Source organism: Manacus candei, unplaced genomic scaffold (genome assembly GCF_025592945.1).
Source record: "Manacus candei isolate 608988 ecotype Guabito, Panama unplaced genomic scaffold, ASM2559294v1 h1tg000093l, whole genome shotgun sequence".
Taxonomy (NCBI): Eukaryota; Metazoa; Chordata; class Aves; order Passeriformes; family Pipridae; genus Manacus; species Manacus candei.
Genome location: NW_026138141.1, coordinates 3,644,452 through 3,664,557, shown reverse-complemented (window position 1 = coordinate 3,664,557; position 20,106 = coordinate 3,644,452). Strand labels below are relative to the sequence as shown.

The 20,106-nt window shown below is 35.8% G+C and overlaps 1 protein-coding gene across 25 annotated transcripts in view; it reads right to left on the bottom strand.

Moving 5' to 3' along the window:
- The window catches only part of PTPRD (protein tyrosine phosphatase receptor type D), a 1,149,573-nt gene that overhangs the window by 65,557 nt on the left and 1,063,910 nt on the right, over positions 1–20,106 (bottom strand). For 18 of the 25 annotated variants that reach the window (XM_051768182.1, XM_051768181.1, XM_051768187.1 and 15 more), the window contains 3 exons: positions 18,186–18,298; positions 10,103–10,222; positions 7,972–8,069 (listed from right to left, as the gene is read on the bottom strand). In XM_051768182.1, coding sequence (XP_051624142.1) covers positions 7,972–8,069; positions 10,103–10,222; positions 18,186–18,298 — 331 coding nt within the window. The remainder of the gene's footprint in view (positions 1–7,971; positions 8,070–10,102; positions 10,223–18,185; positions 18,299–20,106) is intronic. The other 7 variants (XM_051768193.1, XM_051768194.1, XM_051768195.1 and 4 more) reach the window with 1 other exon arrangement.

The window sequence follows — 20,106 nt, the reverse complement described above, 5'->3', positions numbered from 1 at the left end:
ATAGAATGAGATTTACATACTGCATTATCAAAACATGAATGTTAAATTAATACATGATCATGACAACTTGCCAGCTGGAATTATGGTTTTTAATCAAGACAGAGACTTTCCCATCACACTGTAAAGGCTATCATTTTCAAAAATATGGGGAAAAACTCCACATATTTTGCACTGCTAAAACTCCTTTGGAACTCAAATATAAATTTGCATCCTTGTTCCAAAACCAGTTAAAAATGCAGATAAGACATTTCCTGTTAACTTTCAAGGGAAAGGGACCCAACTGTTCAAGAGTAGCTAGAAATACAACTAAGGCATTTGGCAAACTCCTCTCAAGAATAAAGGTATTTCCTGTACAATATCAAGCGAATATTCCTATGACCAAATGAAATAATGCAAAACTTGATTCCAATGGAATCAAACAATCTATATAAGCATATAACTCAAGGATACTTAAGGAGGAAAATAAGCATTATTTAAAAATGTCTTTGAAGGAGAGTGTCCTTTACAAAAAGCTTTAGAAAACCTAGTTTTTCAAAATTAATCATATTGGTTTGTATTTCTTTGCCTCCAATCTGTTTATTCTCCACCTGCAATTAAAATCTTTTGACCATGATATCATAACCAGTTGTGATGGAAATCATTTTGTGCTGAAAACAGAGAATTACTCTCACCTTCAGGTAGGAAATAAGTATGGGGAGCAGAAGAATACCTGAGTAATGAAATAACTTCCTTAGTTTTAAATATGTCTTGTGATTAAAGCATCTTGTTGTTTTATTATGGTGTACAAAATACAGCAATTCTTAAATACTAAACTTTGCAATTGTCTCATATGAGACACCAGTTCCACCTTAAATTTTCCACATATTTTTAAAGCTCTGTCAACATTTTCTTGTTAAAGGAAGAAGTAAAGGAGTGAAATTCTCTATTGATTCCTCCATTTTTCTCTGTAAGTCCCTAAAAATACTGCAAATTCATCTTTCTAAAAAGCCCCCTCAAAATTCAGTTTTACCTATAATGATCTATATAGTCTAACCTTGAATAATTTTTCTTTTTATAAGCAGTAGACTACTCTTCCTACATGTATCACTTCTTCATTTTGGCAAAATAAGACTGATATTTATTACAGAATAGAATCACAGAATTATTAAGGTAGGAAAAGATTTCAAGATCATTGAGTACAACCTTTGACTGACCACTACCTTATCAACTAGGATGAGTGCCATGCCCGGTTGTTTCCTGAAGACCTCCAGGAATGGTGTCTCCACCACCTCCCTGATCAGCCTGTTCCAACACTTAACTACCCTTTCAGTGAAAAAATTCTTTTTTATGTCCAGCTTGAACCTTCCCTGGCACTGCTTGAGGCTATGTCCTCTTGTCCTGTTGCTAGTTGCCTGGGAGAAGAGGGCAATCTCCACTTTGCTACAACCTTTTCAAGATAGTTATTTGCCTAATTAAACTGTCTCTGTGGAATTCCTTGGCAAAATAGCATTAGGTATCAGACCAAAACACAACATCCTAATACATAAACCACCTTTCTTCTACTGGATTATTTTAATTATATAACCATAAACAAAGGCTGTTATCCCAATGAAGCATTCACAGCATTAAGGAAGGAGATAAAACACTACTCTAAATCTTGACTTGCAGTACGTCTTTAAAATTCTCTATCATAACTATCCTGCTGGCCAGATAGTACCACAGGTGGAACTAAGCACCAAACAACCTAGGTGAATGCAACAGCACTGTGCTATTAATACAAAAACTTTTCATTGTTCACTGACTATACAAATTGTTTCTCAATAAATGGAGCATATCCTATGAAAGTATTTACTATGAAAGTAAAGTTACAGAATACCAATAAATGATGTTTGTAACATTAGAAAGGGGAAACTAATGTAAAGATAAACAACAGAAAACACATTTTTGCTGAGAAAAATTTTTGCACGAGTCACTATTATCTACAATGATATAGCAGAAAAGTGCAGTTGTTTCTTTGGTAGAATTTCATTCAGTGGATTATCTGTTCTTCCTGGACTTTCAAAGTCTGTTATACTGATAGTAAGTTTTAAATATGCTTCTACTATACAAGATTTACTGTGTTCTAGTATCCAGTGTTTATGTTGTTGCAGCTTGAGACACAAAAAGAGAAATCTACCATATTCAGTAAACTGTTTTCTCATCACAAGTCCTACCAAATGACTTTGAAAAGCTACAATGAAACAACATCAAAAGGCATCTTCATGTTTTCCAATACTCAGTGTTAAAGCAAAAGACTGTCTCTAATTTACAAAAAGAAACCTGATGAGAGAAAACATTGTCATATAAAACTTAACGTAGCATTTGTTGCCAGTGCATATGCACATACATTCACAGTAAATCACGAAATAACACATGCAGGTTGGTAGTGTATTTTTTGTGTTGCATCAAGAGGTTTTCACACAAAAATAGTATGAATCTGAATCTCCTTCCTTAAAGGTGTAAAGCTATAACTACAGATCTCAAGTAAGAAATGTGAAACTATTTTACACAAGTCTCAGAAATCTACTTTGGAGGATTAGATTTCCTTTTCTGTCTTACAGAAGGAAATGATTTTACAAATACACCTGGTGTATTGCATAGAGTAGGCAGAACATTACTGTTCTTATTCAGTCTATCTCCATGACTGCTTCTTGTTTTTAAATCCTGAAGCCTGAGTTAAGAAAGAAGGAGATACAATGTAAAGGTCAGATTCTTATGAATACAGCTTTTTGCTTAGCAGCTGTCAAATCCATGTGGAGCCTTACATTACATAAAAATCCCACTGAAATTGTCAAAGTCAGCAAATGCTTCATAATCATCAGCTGCGGTCAACCTTCTGTTTAAATTACAGAACACAAAAGAACTGTGTGACATAAATGATGTGTCATGTTAACACTGTGAACCAACATTTTGTTTAGGTTTAGGGATTGCAAGCTAACAAAAAATTAATGATGGATGATGAAAAACTTATTTTGAAGTAACAGAGCCACTTAATCCAACAGGTGAATTGTAAGTTTATTTAAATCTTGCAGTAATCATAATCTTTCAGGCCCCTGTTGTCCCATAAAACTGGTACTCAAGGTGAAGTTGCAAGAGAAGTATAAGGGAAGAAATCTCCACTGTTCTGATCATACACTGTAAGAGTTGGGGTAGGAGATGCCCTGAAGAGACACTATGAAATAGTTTCTGAAGACTTGTAGAAAAAGAAACTCATCCAGTTGATGACATCAGACCTGAGAAAATAATACATAGCTAGTTGTTTTACACTGGAGAATACTCCCTTTACCAGGTCATAGCGGTGAAGGAATTCTACTCTTTTCCTTCTCTTTTTTTTTTTTTTCCTGAGAATGTATAATTTATACCATGCATATTGCTACTTACTTTTTTGCAATACTTCTTTCCCAATTTGCCACATTACTCTAGATGTTCCTTACAGAAACAGAGTGCAGAAGAATGTAGTTTGGACTTATTTCTTTAATGGTAATTTCAGATTCTTTCTCAACTAGATTTCACATAGCACATATTCTAAGGAATTAAAAAAATTAATTCTAAGGAATTAAAAAATTAAAAAAAATTATTTGAAGAAAGCAATCCTGTCTTGTCTCATCCTTCATCTTCACAGGACTGCAAGGAAGTTAGAGGGTTTCATTAGAAGATGATGCCAGAGAGTATAAATCAGAAGAGGACACTCTTTTGGTAGTTGTGAAGAGACCGGTAGGTTTCTGTCAGCCTGAAGAGAAAGTGGGAACAGGCAAGGAAGTGATACTCTTCCAAAAGGAGAAAAAAAACCCTGAACTGAATTTTGATCAGAAATTCTAATCAAAAGTAAGTGGTTGGAACACGAGCAAGTATTTAAATACTTCTGAAGAGCTGAAAAGGGTGCTTAGAATATGAAAAGATGTGTTTGAGTTGTGAAACAAGTAATTCCCTTGAAGCGGCAACCGAAGTAGGATATGCTAAAAAATAAACATCCTTTTGAAATGGAGCTAACGTCCTGAAAGAGGGTGAGAACTCAGCGTTCATCAGGAAACTGTTAATATATGTATTTAATTTTATGGTATCCAACCCTATTCACAATCTTTTTCAGCATGATGCTCCAAAGGGCCACGGCAGACCGTGATGATCAAGATGATATCTACATTTGGTATCATACTGATGGAAGTCTATTCAATCTAAGGCAACTGAAGGCCCACACTAAGACCTTAAACCATCTTGTCCGGGAGCTGCTTTATGCTGACGCCGCCGCTCTCGTTGCCCACACAGAAGCAGCTCTGCAGCGTTTAACATCCTGCTTTGCTGAGGCTGCTGAGCTTTTTGGGCTGCAAGTCAGTTTAAAGAAAACAGAAGTTCTCTATCAACCAGCACCTCAGGAAGTCCCCCATCATCCCCATATCACCATTGGCCAATCAGAGCTCAAATCAGTCCAGCAGTTTAATTACCTAGGTAGCCTCATCTCCTTGGATGGTAAGATTGGCGGAGAGATAGACAATAGGTTAGCAAAGGCATATAGTGCTTTTGGAAAGCTTCATAAAAGAATTTGGTGAAATAAATACTTGAAGAAAAGCACAAAAATCAGTGTTTACAGAGCCATAGTGCTGTCTACTCTCTTATATGGATCTGAATCATGGGCTGTCTACCACCACCACCTGTGACTCCTAGAGCTCTTCCATCAATGCTGCCTTCGTACAATCCTAAACATCCACTGGTCAAATTATGCGACTAACACGTCTGTTCTAGAAAAGCAACAGTCACAAGTATTGAGGCCATGTTGCTGAGAACACAGCTGCGTTGGGCAGGACACGTCTCCAGGATGAAGGACCACCGCCTCCTTAAGATCTTGCTCTATGGTGAACTTGCCACCGGCTGCCACAAGAGAGGAGCCCCAAAGAGGAGATACAAGGACTCCCTGAAACAACATCTCAGCCTTGGCCATATTGATCTTCATCACTGGTCTATTCTGGCCTCAAATCGGGAGGCCTGGAGACACACCATCTATAACGCTGCTGCTTCTTTTGAGAACATACACAGGATCACTCTCGAGGAGAAAAGACAATACAGAAAGAATCGTGTCTTGCGGATACCATGTAATGAGTCTTTCTGCTGTGCCTTTTTCAACTGGACTTGTCTATCTTGTATTGGCCTCTTTAGCCACCAACATGCTTGTAGCAAATGTGGGTACAGTCCTTCCCAAATCTTTGTTTGCGAAGTCTAGCCATGAAGATGATGATTTTATGGTATCACAAAGCTGTCATAACAGTTGTTGCATACTATCAGTCTAGTTTTGAAGAATTTCATCCAAGCAATGTAAGCAATTCCATAAAAAGTAAAATAAAATAATTGAATGCCAAGGAGGAAAGGGCATGATAACAAAGAAAAAAAATCATCAGTGGTAATTGATGAAAACTGTTTGCTTCCCTAAATGTGAATTAATTGAATTTGCTAGTATCGATAAAGGTCAGCAGTTTCCTGCTGCTTGCTACACCTTTACCTTCTGAAGATGAAAAGCATCTCTTTTTCCTTCTGTGTCACCAGTTCAAATGTTATCTGAAGTGATAATAACTGAACAGTTACCATCTGTACCTACTTCTGCCTTGCAATCAAAGAGTTGATTTTAGGGATGCTAGTGAGAACTGCTGCTGAAATAGAAGGTCCCAATCCCTGACCACAAATGTACCCACCAGTTCACTTGTGCTGGCACTAGAGCTCAAGTAGACATGTGGTGAGCTAGTTCAGGGAACTGATCCAACTGAAAACAGCAAAGAAAAATAAAACAATTAGTTTTCAGCTGAATCTATTTCCTGAGATAATCCTTGAACAGCTGCACATGTGCTACTGCCAAGACTGGCACAAGAGAGAGAACAGGAATACACAGCCAAGACAGGGAGATGACTTACAGTGATCATCAAACTGCAGCCTTAGTCCACTGCCTAGCCTAGACCATGAAACCAAATAGCAGTGCTTTTCACTAGTTCCGTTTCAAAATGGATGAATCTTGGACTAGGTGGAAATTAAGTGGTATCTCTAAAGCTGGGATTTCAAAGATAAATGTTGAACCCTATCAGGCAAAACAATATGAATGAAGCTTGATGTTGATACACAGTTGCCCATATTTTAATTCAGACCGTCTGATCATTCTGCTCCAGGTAAAAAAAAAGGAAAAACAAAAGAAAAAAAAAGTGAAGAAAGTGAAAGCTGTCCTGTTTATACAGAATAGAAAAACTTATGGAGGGACAGATATTAAGAATTCAATGATTTAATGTATCTTGATCTGGTTATAAATTATTAAAATTAAATTCTCAAGATTATTTTGATGATTTAAATAATAAATAAAAAATACAAACCACCAAAACTTTCAAGTTATATTACAGCCTAAAAAGAACTATGTCATCTCCACATCACGTTCAACATGCAGTAAAGCTGAATTGTTTATTTTCCTAGAAATTGTACTACATTATAAGACTTGTAAATAGAATTTTTTGCACAGAAAAAAGAATTAATTTGCCCACAGTACAACAGGAAATGATTTTCAAATTTGTACCACATGTTATCTTTTTATGGTGAACATTCTGCTGCACAAATTTTCCTTTTTGCTTCTTTTTATGTTACAATCTTTATACTTAGAAACACAGGATTTCCACACAGAAAAATGAGAATATTCTTCCACATTTTTTGTGATTGGAATGGTAAATAGCACCCCTAAGATGGTCTTCAAACAAATTTATTTCCATGAATTGTTGAAACTATAATTTCCTTTTGACATCTAATATGATTATTTTTTAGAGCAGTCTTAAGGTCTTTCTGAACAGTGCATCCAATTAAATAATAAGCAATTGCAGTTTGTTATCATAGTATTTGGAATTAACTTTTAACATTTTCTGTCAAGACTTTTAAAGTACAATGGACATGTATTTGGTTTCTGTACCATGCAGTCACATGTTACTTTGAAACCAACATGTGAAAGTCATCTTCAGTGGTTTTTTACGGCATGGTCAGTGTCCATATGAACTTTCAAATGCACAAATCTGCAGTCCCTAAAAATATAAGAGTAACACAAGCTTTTACTCCATCATGCTAATGAAGTGTTGGAGGGTTTTAAGAAAGGATTAGTGACACAACAGACTATAAACAAATACTGTGTCAGTGATCCCTCTGGGAGCTGTTAATCCTTGGATCACTGACACAATCACCTATAGCTGATCTAAACAAACACTCTGTTACTGATGGTTCAGTGCATACTTTATCCATGTATTTTTGAGATAGACAATATTTTGGCATTAAAGAAACAGCTATAATATACTACAATGGATGGTTCTCTATGTCCCTTAAGCCCTAAACTACTGACCTGAGAGGTTGTTACTCTCCACTATACGAATACTTTTATACTCCATGGGTTACTGACAATGTGGTTTGTAAATGATTACTCTCTTCTAGTTAAATCCTTTCATGCTTTTTATAGACTACCATTCACAATTTAAAGAAGTGGTATTGTTGACCGAAGGAAAGTACTGGTCTTGAAACTGTTTCATTAAAGACACCAGGCACTTGCAAATCCTTTTATTCCACACAAAATTAATGCAGTGGACTGAATCTTCTTAGGAGCTTGCACTGTATGGGTCCTGTCAATACTACAGAGGAAATTTTTGAAATAATCTAAGGATTTTTAAACTGATGGAAGACGGATGTTTGTATGTATGAATATAAGTAAGTGCTGTATCATTCACACGCTACTTCAAGTATATGCCCGTGGAATCTGACTGACATGTATCCTTATAAAAAGAGAACAAAATTTTATGAGCAAAGGAGCCACCTCACCAATGTAGTCATTTTACACAGAATTTTTTAATCATCATTTTAGTACTATATAAACCTGACATCATATCAGAGAAAAGCCTTGGGAAACAGCGAACACGACATTTTAAACAATTTGAATAATAAGAAAATGAGGAAAATTACCTCATACTCCTGTGAGAACTTTAAATTGTCATTTGCTTTCAATCTTTCAATGTGATCTGCAAGTTCCAAGATGGGTATTGGGGGATGATTGGCCATACCTGTTGAACAAGAAAGAGGAACAGAATTTAAAGTACGCTACAGTGATAGCATTGGTCTAAAATTTAGAAAATGTAGTAGTTAGAATGTCTAGAAATGTGTAAGTAGTAAAGATGTCATATGTGAGAGAAGCAGGCAAATAGTTTGGTTACTCAAAGCAGGACATGCTCTGGATAGATGAGCTCTCAAGCCAAATTAAAAGAAGTCACCAAGCATATTCCCAAAGCTAACATTCCTAGTGTAGAGGAAAGAGTTACTGTGGTATGAGTCAATGAGTTTAGCTAGGCATGGTAAAATGAGACAGTTAGACCTGATGTCGACCTCTGCTTTGAGTAATGACTCTTAATGTAATTTCAAACTCCTTCTCCTGCACTGCATGAAATGGAAACTCTATTGAATTAGACGAGAAAATGTGAGCTGAGAAACAGACACTGAAAGAACCCTAAAGGGGAAAGAATAGTGTTTTGACAGAAAACAAAGTGACTTATGCATAATCAAGAAAAACGAGCTTGAATAATGAAGGTTACCAGGGTAACCCGAGACACCTGAACCTGCAAAGGAAATGGTAAAAAACAAAGAAACCTCAAACCAACATAAAACTAACTTATAAAATAAAGTATAAAAAATGAAATGGAGAGCTTGAAGATTAATAATAATGCATCAAGGTCTAGAGGACTGACTATGTATTCTGGCTAAATTAGAAATACTTCAATATTTTAAGAAATTTTGAGGTGACTGACATGCAACTATGAATGACTAGAATAACATGCACCAGTGCTTTAGACAACAGTCACTGAAGACAACATCGGACGTCAGACAATTAGAACTTCAAAAATGTTTTCACTAGTAGCAGATTGTAGAGACAGGGGTTGTACAGTTTGGCTGGACATACATACTGACTGCACTAATACCTTAAAATAACCTTAAACCCCATTTATCAACCCCTAAGAGTACCTACAATCTACTTCAGGTGTAAACATCTTTGTCCACTGATGAAAATGCTGAATGAAAAAGAAGAAGAAGAGCTAGGAACTGAACACAGAGATGGGTGTGTAAGGGTGTACAGGGACAGCAAGGCAAAAGAAAGACAGAAAAGATGTGGGGTCAACTAGAACAATCTGCCAGCTTAAGATTTGACAGGCAAAAATTTGTGAACATATTCCACTCTATTAGTCTTCATGACCCTTCTCCAAAATGCTTACATTCTTCTCTTCGTGATTTATACTATCACACCTAAAATGAAAGTGAGTTTTCAATGGTTTAGGGAAGAAATCAGAGCTGGCAAGAAAAAGTTAAGCTAGTGAACCCCAGGATCTCTTGAAATTACAAAGGGAAAACACTAATGACTCAAGGGGGCTCAAGCTGGAAGCCATGTTGCATAATGCAGTTTGCTTTGTCACCATGAATTTCAAGAGCATGCCTAAGACAGTTGACTTGCATTTACTTTAAACATAGCTGAAAATGACCATGTGGTTACAACACAGTCACATTAGCATATTTTTCTTTTCTTTAATTTTGTTTTTAATTCTTGTTTTCTTTTTGATTCTTTGGCATTTCAGGCATCATACTAGAGTCCAAAATAATGTCCAACAGCACTGGCCCTAGTTCTTCTGACCCTATACATATATATATTTTATATTATCTTCATAGCATGTCTGCGATGGTAAGACATATTTAAAGTAGATATTAAGGCAAGTTGTCAGTCAACTAACAAAGCTAAATATTCAGATACAATGGGGATATTCCTTATAAATTTAAATAAAAACTTAGTCTCAGTATTAATTTATTTGATGCAGTTCTTCTTGTCTCCCATTTTCTTAGAAATTTCACTTAGGACTTGGCTACTCTCAAAATGAGTGTGGGTGACAGTCATCTAATAATTACACTGATTGATCCAGATCAAGCACCCCTATGGAAAGTATGTGAGTGAAAAGGCACAAGAAAACTCTAGATTGATCCAGAAATGGAGGTGGACTGATGTACATCTAATACAGTGCTTGAACAGAGAAAATAATAGAGACAAAGATGTTTAGACCTTTTCGAGCGAATCGTGGGAGAGAGTTATTATCATATAAGGACTGAGTGGTAGTTTGGCTAGAGAGGGAGGACACAGAGCCAATCAGGGAGGCGTAGGGGACTGAATTACTGCTCAAAGCTGTAAAAAGTAAAAGCCAATCGGAAATGGGAAACAAATTAGTAACAGCAGTAGATCATCATAATCAATCAATCTTGTACATACAGGCACTTCAGACATGCACAAAATAGCGTCTGGAAACTCAACTAAGATGCTTGAAGGTGCAGGTGCCCTACTGTAAACATAAAGGACATAAACCCAATGAGTATGAGAGTTGCTCATCACGCAATGAACCTGACTAAATCACCAGCATTAGGAACACAAGTCACAATAATTAGCTTATTGTGAAGGAATATTTTTTTAAGGATGTTGAACATCCATTCTTTTTTTAAACTATTTTTTTAATATGCTTCTCTATATGTCACTTGGCCTTCCCAAGGAGAGATTTCATGTTAAACACTTTGTGCAAAAATGAAATTTGAAATAAAACTTTCTTTTCTAAGGCAAAAAGAGGAACTACTTTCAACTTCAGAAACTGACAAATTTTAACTGCATATCAACCCTTTGTCCATGGCTCACTTTAGGTAACTACACTTGGACATTGAATAACTCTCCTCAAATAATATTTTGCATTTAAATTATGAAGTAATTGCATTTGGTATATTTTCATATTTTAAATACGTAAAATGAGATGATAAAAAAGTAGCTGTTTTTTAAAACAACCACTGGAGGACTTCTGTTATGTAATTGGTCTGTGAACCATAACAATATGCTATGAACGAACATTTTAAGATCTCGTCATATTTTGTGCAAAAGCATGAGGCTCCTATTGAGCTTAATGTGAACATTAAGCTCACATGTTGTAGAAGATGTAGAAGTTGACTCAAAAGATCCCACTCAAAATACAGCTAAACTCATTTTCTGTGGCTACAAATAAGAAAACACACTTATTTGATGACACACTTCCACATCAATCAACACATGTTATGACAACACAAAAACTTAAAGACAAAATACAGCTAAATTACAACAGATCCTGTGACATGCTAAAAAGTCAAAAGTAATATCATGCTGTAGACATGCTTTCAAATTTTCTTTTAAATAGGATATCTCTTTTTAAAAAAAGAGATAGAAACACCTGAAAACTCAAACAAAAAGAAAGCCCCCAAAACCACCACATGCAAACACAGCTGCAACTGTATCCCTTAGAAGTTTCTACTTCCAAATTTGGTAGAAGACAGGTAAATGTGATTGATCTTATGCAGCTTAGTAGAAAACCCTTCATTTATATGAAATAAGAATATATGGTTTGATTTCAGTGTAGAATTAGCTTCTGGTTAATCTGTGGTAAAGACATGACCAAGGAACATGAAATACCCTTTGTGCCACAATTAAAGGAAAAACTAAGAGAGCAAGGTCAGAACTCATCTGCATTTCAACAGACATTAAAGCTGTTAATTATATTCCTTTATCCCACTGAAACAAGAGGGTGTTTTGGGCTTGTCATTAGTGCGTTAAATTAGGATTTTGTTTGTTGTCAGGGTTTTATGATAAGGGCTTTTAGAAACATTTACAAAACACATTTATTTACCAACTGCTGGTTGATATACCCACAATAAACAAGAATAAAGTTACAAATAAAAGAAAGAACATATCTGCTCGTATATGGAGTACAAAAATGTGACACATTATTGTCACAGAAATTTCTTTAGGAATTCATGGTATTTTAGGTCCACATTGAGTTAATAGTCTGTGATTTTAAAAACTGATTTATTACATCCTCATTTTTATTTAGCAACACAGAACACCCTTCCACATACCAATCTGTGGTGATTAAGATACTGTTCCTTTACAGAAAAATGAAGGAATCAGTAATAGTGGTTATTGCTACTGATAGTTATCCTTATCGAAAACACAGAAATAAATACCTACTTAAAATTCAGACATGGAAAATAGAAAAAATGACAGATGACCCTGATCCAGTAGAAATTCAGCATCCATGAAAATTTATCAAGAATGCCCTTAGTATTTATGACAAAAAAAATTACTGTTACTTCAAAATTTCTTTTTCATAAAGTCAGAGCTAGGCCAGTGCTTGAACTTAAAAAAATAAATATACAAGAAAAACTCTAGACAAATACATCATAATGCAACAACTATTCTAAAATAGTTTCCAATGCGCATATGTCACTGTCATTCCAGAAGATTTTATGTTCTTCAAAACTTGATCAATTGTTCTGCAATGAAAATAGTTTCTGTTCTTCTCTATCAAAGACTAAGCTCTAACAAGTAGCCTTAGAATCTGCTTAGCCCACAGTAGAAACACCAGCTCTGAGTGAGGTATAAAAGTCACCTACAGTGAAAAAACGGGAAACCTAGTTTTCAGATCCTGATCTAAAAATGTTAAATTCAACAACATGTTGCAAAACTATGGGCTAAAATCCAGGAAAGAAAAAAGGATTACTCTTGAGAGGAGAATTTTCAACTTCATCTCCTAGCTAGACAGATTTTGGTTGCCTCTAGATTTGAAAGTAATGAAGTGGGATATCACAGAAATGTCATTTCCACACGAACCCTATGCTTCTTTAAGGTGCCTAAATCCTCTATCTGGACAAGTTCATATGATGAGCTCTGTGTACAATTGCTCACTATAAGAAAGAATTTCCAGTCTGGTTTTGCCATGAAGACAAAGGAACTATTTCCTGCAGCATTGTCATAATTCTCACAGATATCATGTGGGCAAACTATGGGAAGAAATTTCCTGCTATCTTGCAAAGCAGGAACTTTTTCTACCTTTTGTTATTTTTCCCCCCTTTACTCTGGGCATGTTTTACACTTTTTCTGCTTTATCTTGGAAATAAGTTTGTGGAACTTCCTTAGCAACTCAGGGAATAAGTGTTTAGTGAGCACTTATCTAATAAAAAAAAAAGCAGTCTTTAACTTAGAGCTGTAATAATTCTATTTATTTTTCTTGTGTTTCAAAGCTTCTTATTAGTTCATAAGATATAATGAGATAATTGCTTAATTGGCACCCAATTACACAAATTACTTATAAGTGTGACACATTTTATAGTTAAATGAGGATAAAAAACCCCAGTCACTTTTGAAGCATGACTCAGTTTAGTTCTCTGGCTGATTGGCAGATTGAAGTCTTTCCCTGAGCCTTGGGTCTCTCAGAACCCACTCAAACCACTTAATTTCAGTTAATTTTCCTCTGCAGAACTGGGCTTCTTTATTCGATGAGATCTTTTGTGAGGGTTTAATTACTACCCTTTGCTTACCTTTACTCTCCCATGTGGCATAGAGACTTCTAAAATTTGTGCACAGGTTAATCATTTTAATAGGAAACTTGTAGAATGGTAAAAATGTGATGGAATTTTCCTCAGCTACTCCAGTTATGGAAGAATAACAGACTTAAAAAGGAAATCCTATTGAGAGATTGTGTATTTTCGTGTTTACTCAAAGAGAACTTGGCACAGCTGTGAGCCACTCACTGGCATATGGGCTTATCTAACATATATACATTTTTGGATAACATGTATGGACATGGGATCTTGCTCTTAGATATAGAACTGTGGGCTATTCCAAATGTTACTCGACCCAGAGAGGAGGGAAGCCAGACACCAATTTGATCCTTCCTGGACAAGGTAAGGTAGGAAACTCTTTAGGTAAATACTAGATTAGTGAAGGATGTAGTTCTGTACTGACAGGACAATAAAAAGTGAAAGGAGAGCAAGGAAAGCTGTGCTGGTAGTTTTTACTGTGCAATTTTACAACATCATCATGCTGAATTGACAATGTTACGAAAAGTATAATACAATTATGCCTAAAACATTCTCTAAATATCATCGAAGATAAAATATTGCTTTCCCATACTTTTTCAAAAATTTATATCTAATCACCTGTACTGGGAGTAATTTATACGTGTGGTTAGAAGTTCAATTTTAGCCCAGCAGTTTCACTTTCAAATTATTTTGATAGCTATATCTGATCAGACCTTTCCTTACAGAAAATACATGATTTACAGTATTTTTGGAAAGAGGTTGTTTAGAAATCTTTCAAAGTACTAAAGTTTATGACAATCCAGAATTTTATAGAAGTATCTCATTCACCTCTCTCCATGAAAACTGGCAGTTTAGATATGCCAATGTAATTTAAAATTTTCTTTAAAACTGCTGTACTTTATGGGTTCATTATAAACTTTTTTTCCCCTCCCACTGGAAGCAACTGGTCTGACTGGAAAGCTCCAAGCAAACTGCAGGTGCTTTCGTAATCCAAAGAAATAAATCACTATAATAATGTGATAATGTCAAATCATCTATCCTGATGCTTTTTTACTGACTTGGCATACACTGTTTTTTAAAGTACATTCACTACTCTGTCATTTATTTTATCTATAGGCAACATTGAGAAATGGTAACATCTTATACAATAGATAAGGCCATTGTATGAGGGTGACTGGAGATGTCTCGGTAAAAGGAACCCCACACATAACCACATCAGACCCCAATCTCTTCTCTCCATTGCCTACTTTGAAGTATCCCACTACCTGTTTCTGTTACATAATAGAAAAAAAAACCCCACACACTTGAAAGCGAAAAAACAACAAAAATAACAAAACTGATATCCTGAACATGCAGGTTTTCTGTAGTATCCCTATGTTCACCTTAAAAAATTTTTTATTGCATGTTATTTGATGGTGTTTATGCATGTTATTTGATGGTGTATTGTGTATTGCTGGTTAAAGTTGGATAAACATTCCAGTAGGATCTAAATATCTCAGTTAAATTTAGCCACGTTTTAATTAAATGGTAGCCTTAATTGAAGTCAATGTACGTTATGTTCTGCTTTTACTAGCACAAGAACTGTACCTCGACTTCACTGTGACTAAGTTTGCATATTAAAAACATGTTAATTAGGAAGTGTTACAGAGCAAAACAAATCTACTGGGGTAAGAAATTTCTCCTTGATATTTGGTTGTGTACTGAGTAATATAATGGCCTGACCTGTGCCTGGGGGTCTTAGGTGAAACAACAGTAGGTAAAAAGATGATAATTAGATGTCTGTTCTGTATTTTTAATAATAATTGTAATTCTCCATTCCGTGAAAAGGTTTACAGCAAAAAATAAGTGTTTAGAGTAGAAATGTATTGCAAATGTTCTGCTCAACTAGCCTCACAGAAAACTGCAAACTTCCCAGATAAACTATAGCCCTGCAAGGAAAAGTATACTTTCAATCCTCTCCAGTTCTTTTCAGATCAGTGAGGTGGAATTACAGTGTCTATGAGTGCCACAAATTCTGCCATTTCTTAATAACTTTACATCCTAAATGTAAATTTAGAATTAATTACAATAAATTATTTTATATATAAAATTGTTAGCACTTGGCAGCAGGTTTTTTTTTGCCCACATTTTATTTTTATTACGATGAATATTAAAGGAATAGGTAAGACTAAACATGTAAATAAACAGAGTGCAGAAAATTATGCTTATATACCTAGTTTATTATTCCGTTCTTTATTGGATGCGGAGGGAAACATAGTGACAAAGGATGAAGAAAAGGCTGAGGTAATTAATGCTTTCTTTGCCTCAGTCTTTACTAACACCACCAATTATTCTGGGGGTACACAGCCCCCTGAGCTGGGAGACAGGGATGGTGAGCAGAATGAAGCCCCCATTGTCTAGGAGAAATTGGTCAGCAACCTGCAACACCACTTAGACTTACACAACTGTGGGGGACTGGATGGGATACACTCAAGGGTACCAAGGGATTTGACCGAAGTACTCACTGACTGAAGTACTCACTACTTTCTTCATGTAGCAGCAGTCCTGCCTAACTGGGGATGTTCCAGATTACTGGAGGTTTCCAAATGGGATGTCCATCTACAAGAAGGGTGGGAAGGAGGATTTGGGGAACTACAGGCCTGTCAGTCTGACCTTGGTACTGGGGAAGGTCAACAAGCAGATCAACCTGACATCCTAGCCTTTATCAGCAGTAGTGTGGTCAGCAGGACCAGGGCAGTGATTGTCCCTCTGTACTTAGCACTGGTGAGGCCACACCTCGAGTACTCTGTCCAGTTTAGAGTCACCTCACTACAAGAAAGACATTGAAGTGCTGGAGTGTGTCTAGAAAAGGGTGACAAAGCTGGTGAAGGGTCTGGACCACAAGTCTTATGAGAAACATCTGAGGGAGCTGGGGTTATTTAGCCTGGAGAAAAGGAGGCTGAGGTGAGACCTTATAGCTCTCTACAACTTCCTGAGCAGAGGTTATAACAAGTTGGGGGTCAGTCTCTTCTCCCAGGTAACAAGTGATAGGGGAAGAGGAAATGGCCTCAAGTTTTGCTGGGTAGGTAGACTGAATATTAGGAAACACTTCTTCACTGAAAGGGTGGTCAGGTGTTGGAACAGGCTGCCCAGGAAAGTGGTGAATTGACTGGCCCTGGAATGTGGATGTGGCACTTCAGGTCATGGTTTTTTGTTGAACATAGAGGTGCTTGGTTAATGGTTGGACTCCTTGATCTTATAGATCTTTTCCAAACACAATGATTTTGTGATTCTATTAAGCCATCCACTCTACTCAGTATATAACTGTATACAAATAATGACTTGTTTTAGGCATAAGCTAGACTTTAAGAACCATATTTTTTCTTCTCATGTTTCAAAAATTTGTATGTATACTTCTATTGCTGTAAAAATCTTTAAAATTTTCATGAAACTCCTGAATAACAGACGAAAACTTTGCTCAGGAACGATGAGCCTACATTCAGATTGCAGTCTCAGAAGGACAATTGTGAATAAAAACTTTCAATCATTTCCACTTACTGCACTTAAGTTCATATTATAAAGAGGTCCCAGAGCATGTCAACAAGATTCCCATATTGAGATGAAACTGAATTAGAAGATGTGCTCCTGAAACACACCTAATTTGCACCAGCTGCTAAGAGCATTCAGTGTACTGGAACAGATTAAAAAAAAACAAGGCTGGAGTAAAACTCAAGACTCTTCCCTTTCTACCACTGCCATGTACATGCATGGGTCTTTAGCCACATTCATTACTCTGCAGACCCACTCCTGCTGGGGCAACATTATCTTAATATAATCACTGTTTAGAAGACTAGAAATGAGATCTGCAAGTTCACTTAACCCTTTAGTATGTCAAGTTCTGAGGCTAATCTCTCAGCATCTCAAACCCTTCAATTCCTGCTTTTATGAGCTTTTATTTTTTTGTTATTAATGTAAGAAGTTTGACAAACACAAGGCTCATGAAGATTCTGCACACAACTAGCATTAGACTGGGACTATGTGCAAACACCCTGTAATAGACAACACGTTCACTGGAATACAACATGATCAAAAGCCAATTTAAGTAAAAGTTGACTCCTAAAATGTGGTAAAAATTCAATACTAATATTTATCTCCCAGTGTCTCTTGACTATCAGATAAACAGCTTTAAGAAAACAGTGTTTCATTTAAAAAAATCATTTAATAAAATATTTGAGAATGTGTTGCTTCTAACCTCAGAACTACTGACATTCATATACTCCCTTAACCACAAAATATGGCCTTATTTTCAAAGACAAGACCATTTATCTAGTTAGTATTTTCTTTTCTGTGTTGCACATTTGCAATTCAGTGAAACTGACAATTACGTTAATAGATCACCCAATTATGCAGTAGATAAGAAAGAAGCTTATTAACAAGAGGTTGCTGTAAGAATATTGTTAATAAATAGAGGGATATACATGTCCCAACAACATTTTCTAGCATTGTTAGGTTTAACTTGGAATTTTAGTACATAAAACACATCCATATAGCATATGTGTCTTTGGGCTCTTCTTTACATAAATTCAAGTTTGTTTCAAGCAGGATTTTTCTTTAAATAAAGAAATTAAAGAATTATTTCAAAATCTAACAAAGAAACATACTGTGCAAAACCTCATAAGCGATCAAAATATATTTTTATAAACAACCAATCTTTCTTTTCTGTAGCAGCACCAGTAATCAGCTTATGATCACAGAGCTCTCCGTAAGTTATTGTCTCTTACCCGGAGTTTGAAAGTTAAGGCGTCGCAGCTCCACTGGATCTGTGGGATGGTGAGAAGGGACCTCCTTGCTGTTGGGTATGCTGCTCTTTCTAGAATCAGATTCAGCCCTCTTCCTGCATGGAGAAGGTGAATACACATAAACAGAAGATAGACATGTTAGCTTGACAAAGGTACCTGAGCATTTAATCATCATATTCTGAAGGCAAGATGTTTATTTCTGAAAGGCTATTTGATCCAGTGCAAAGGTAAAATAATTATGCATGGCTAGTAGGACATCTACAATTTGCGATGGCAAAATGAATCTAAATATATTAATGTCAGAGAGAAAATAACTGCATTTTGCCTTGGACTGATCCTCCAGTATATCCTTCTGGTCACTGGATACTCTACTTTTATAACACTAAACTTATGAAAATTCACAGTATTTTAAAAGCTATCTAGCTTTTTAAAAAAGTAGCCAACTTTTGAACATGTAACTAGAAATTAATACTCCAAGTTATTATCATTAAATATTTCATATTTTATACACATTTATAAAAAATAGTTTGCATTTTTAAGTATAGAGAAAGAACAGTACAGAAGACACCTATCCCAGAAGACACCTTTTCTTTTCACTTTCTAGGAATCAAGAATTTGCTCTGTTTCCTCTCATCTCTGTAAGAGCTGAACTACACAATCTTCATTTGTCTTACCTCACTTACATATATTCACAGCTCAGATTCTGTATGAGTATTTCCAATTAAACTAAGACTTCCACTGCAATTATAGTGCTCATGTCAATCTGTCCAAAGCAAGATGGGAAAGATAGGAGGAAGGAGGAAAGGAGGGAGGGACAGAGGAAAGGAGGGAGGGAAGGAGGGAAGGAAGGAAGGAAGGAGGGATGAGGGAGGGAGGGAAGGAAGGAAGTTTGTGTATGATTTCCTTTCTCTAGAGAGAAGCAGAGTCCACATGTGCTCTGACTGACTTTTCTGGTAAAATGGACTCCCATTATTTGTCTATAATTTTCTGATGTGGAGACATCGAGAACTATCTTAAATGAAGAACATCTACCACTCTGCATTTTTATACAGAGAGTGGAATCCTTCTTCACTAGTCCTCTGTGGACTCCTGAATGAAAACGAAACCTGGCTGACACTCTATGTAACATAAAATGAAGAAGCAAATAGAGGAAGAGTTACTTTGTGAAAAGTAATCTTTTCCGGGTACCCAATGTTTATTTTAACATAACACTATTTATAGTTTTCCTAATTGACTCACAATGGTACTAAATCTGCTATTATTCCTGTTGATTTCTTGCTGTTCTTGAAATCATGAACACCTGGTAATATACAACAAGATTTCAAAGGCTGTGCAAACAAGTCAAACAGTAACATCACTGCAGGTATTCTTTGAAAGTCACTAGTCCTATTGTTTTATAGAAAAAAGTAAAAAGTTTTTTACTGTAAAAGTACTGGTCTCTGGTAAATACCTTAACACATGTATTAATCTCTCTTAAGTGAAGCGATAAAAATTTACATACTATTCTTCTTTTTTAGTCTTTTTAAAAACAAAATATTATGGATAAACTCATTTGAAATTTCTTTCTTTTGATTTTGACTATCCCCAACTCCTACCACTGTAGCACAATGCCTGAGTGCTATTTCTTCTTCAGTAAAGATGTGCAATGTAACTTTCAGGAAGTCTTTTAATCTGTTATTTCCTTCTTCCTAAGTCTAGGAGTTTTAAGTCTCTTTAAGTCCTTGACACTGTCCAGAGACAAGCTTCATTTACCTTTTTTCCACTTACAAGTCAGTACTGGACAACAAAATTTCGCATTACTCTAATAAAAGCACTAAAATCTCTTCTAATCATGTATCTGAATATTTTGAATGCTTATAGGATAATAGAACAGTTTATTATTTGTATTATTCTCAGGATCATT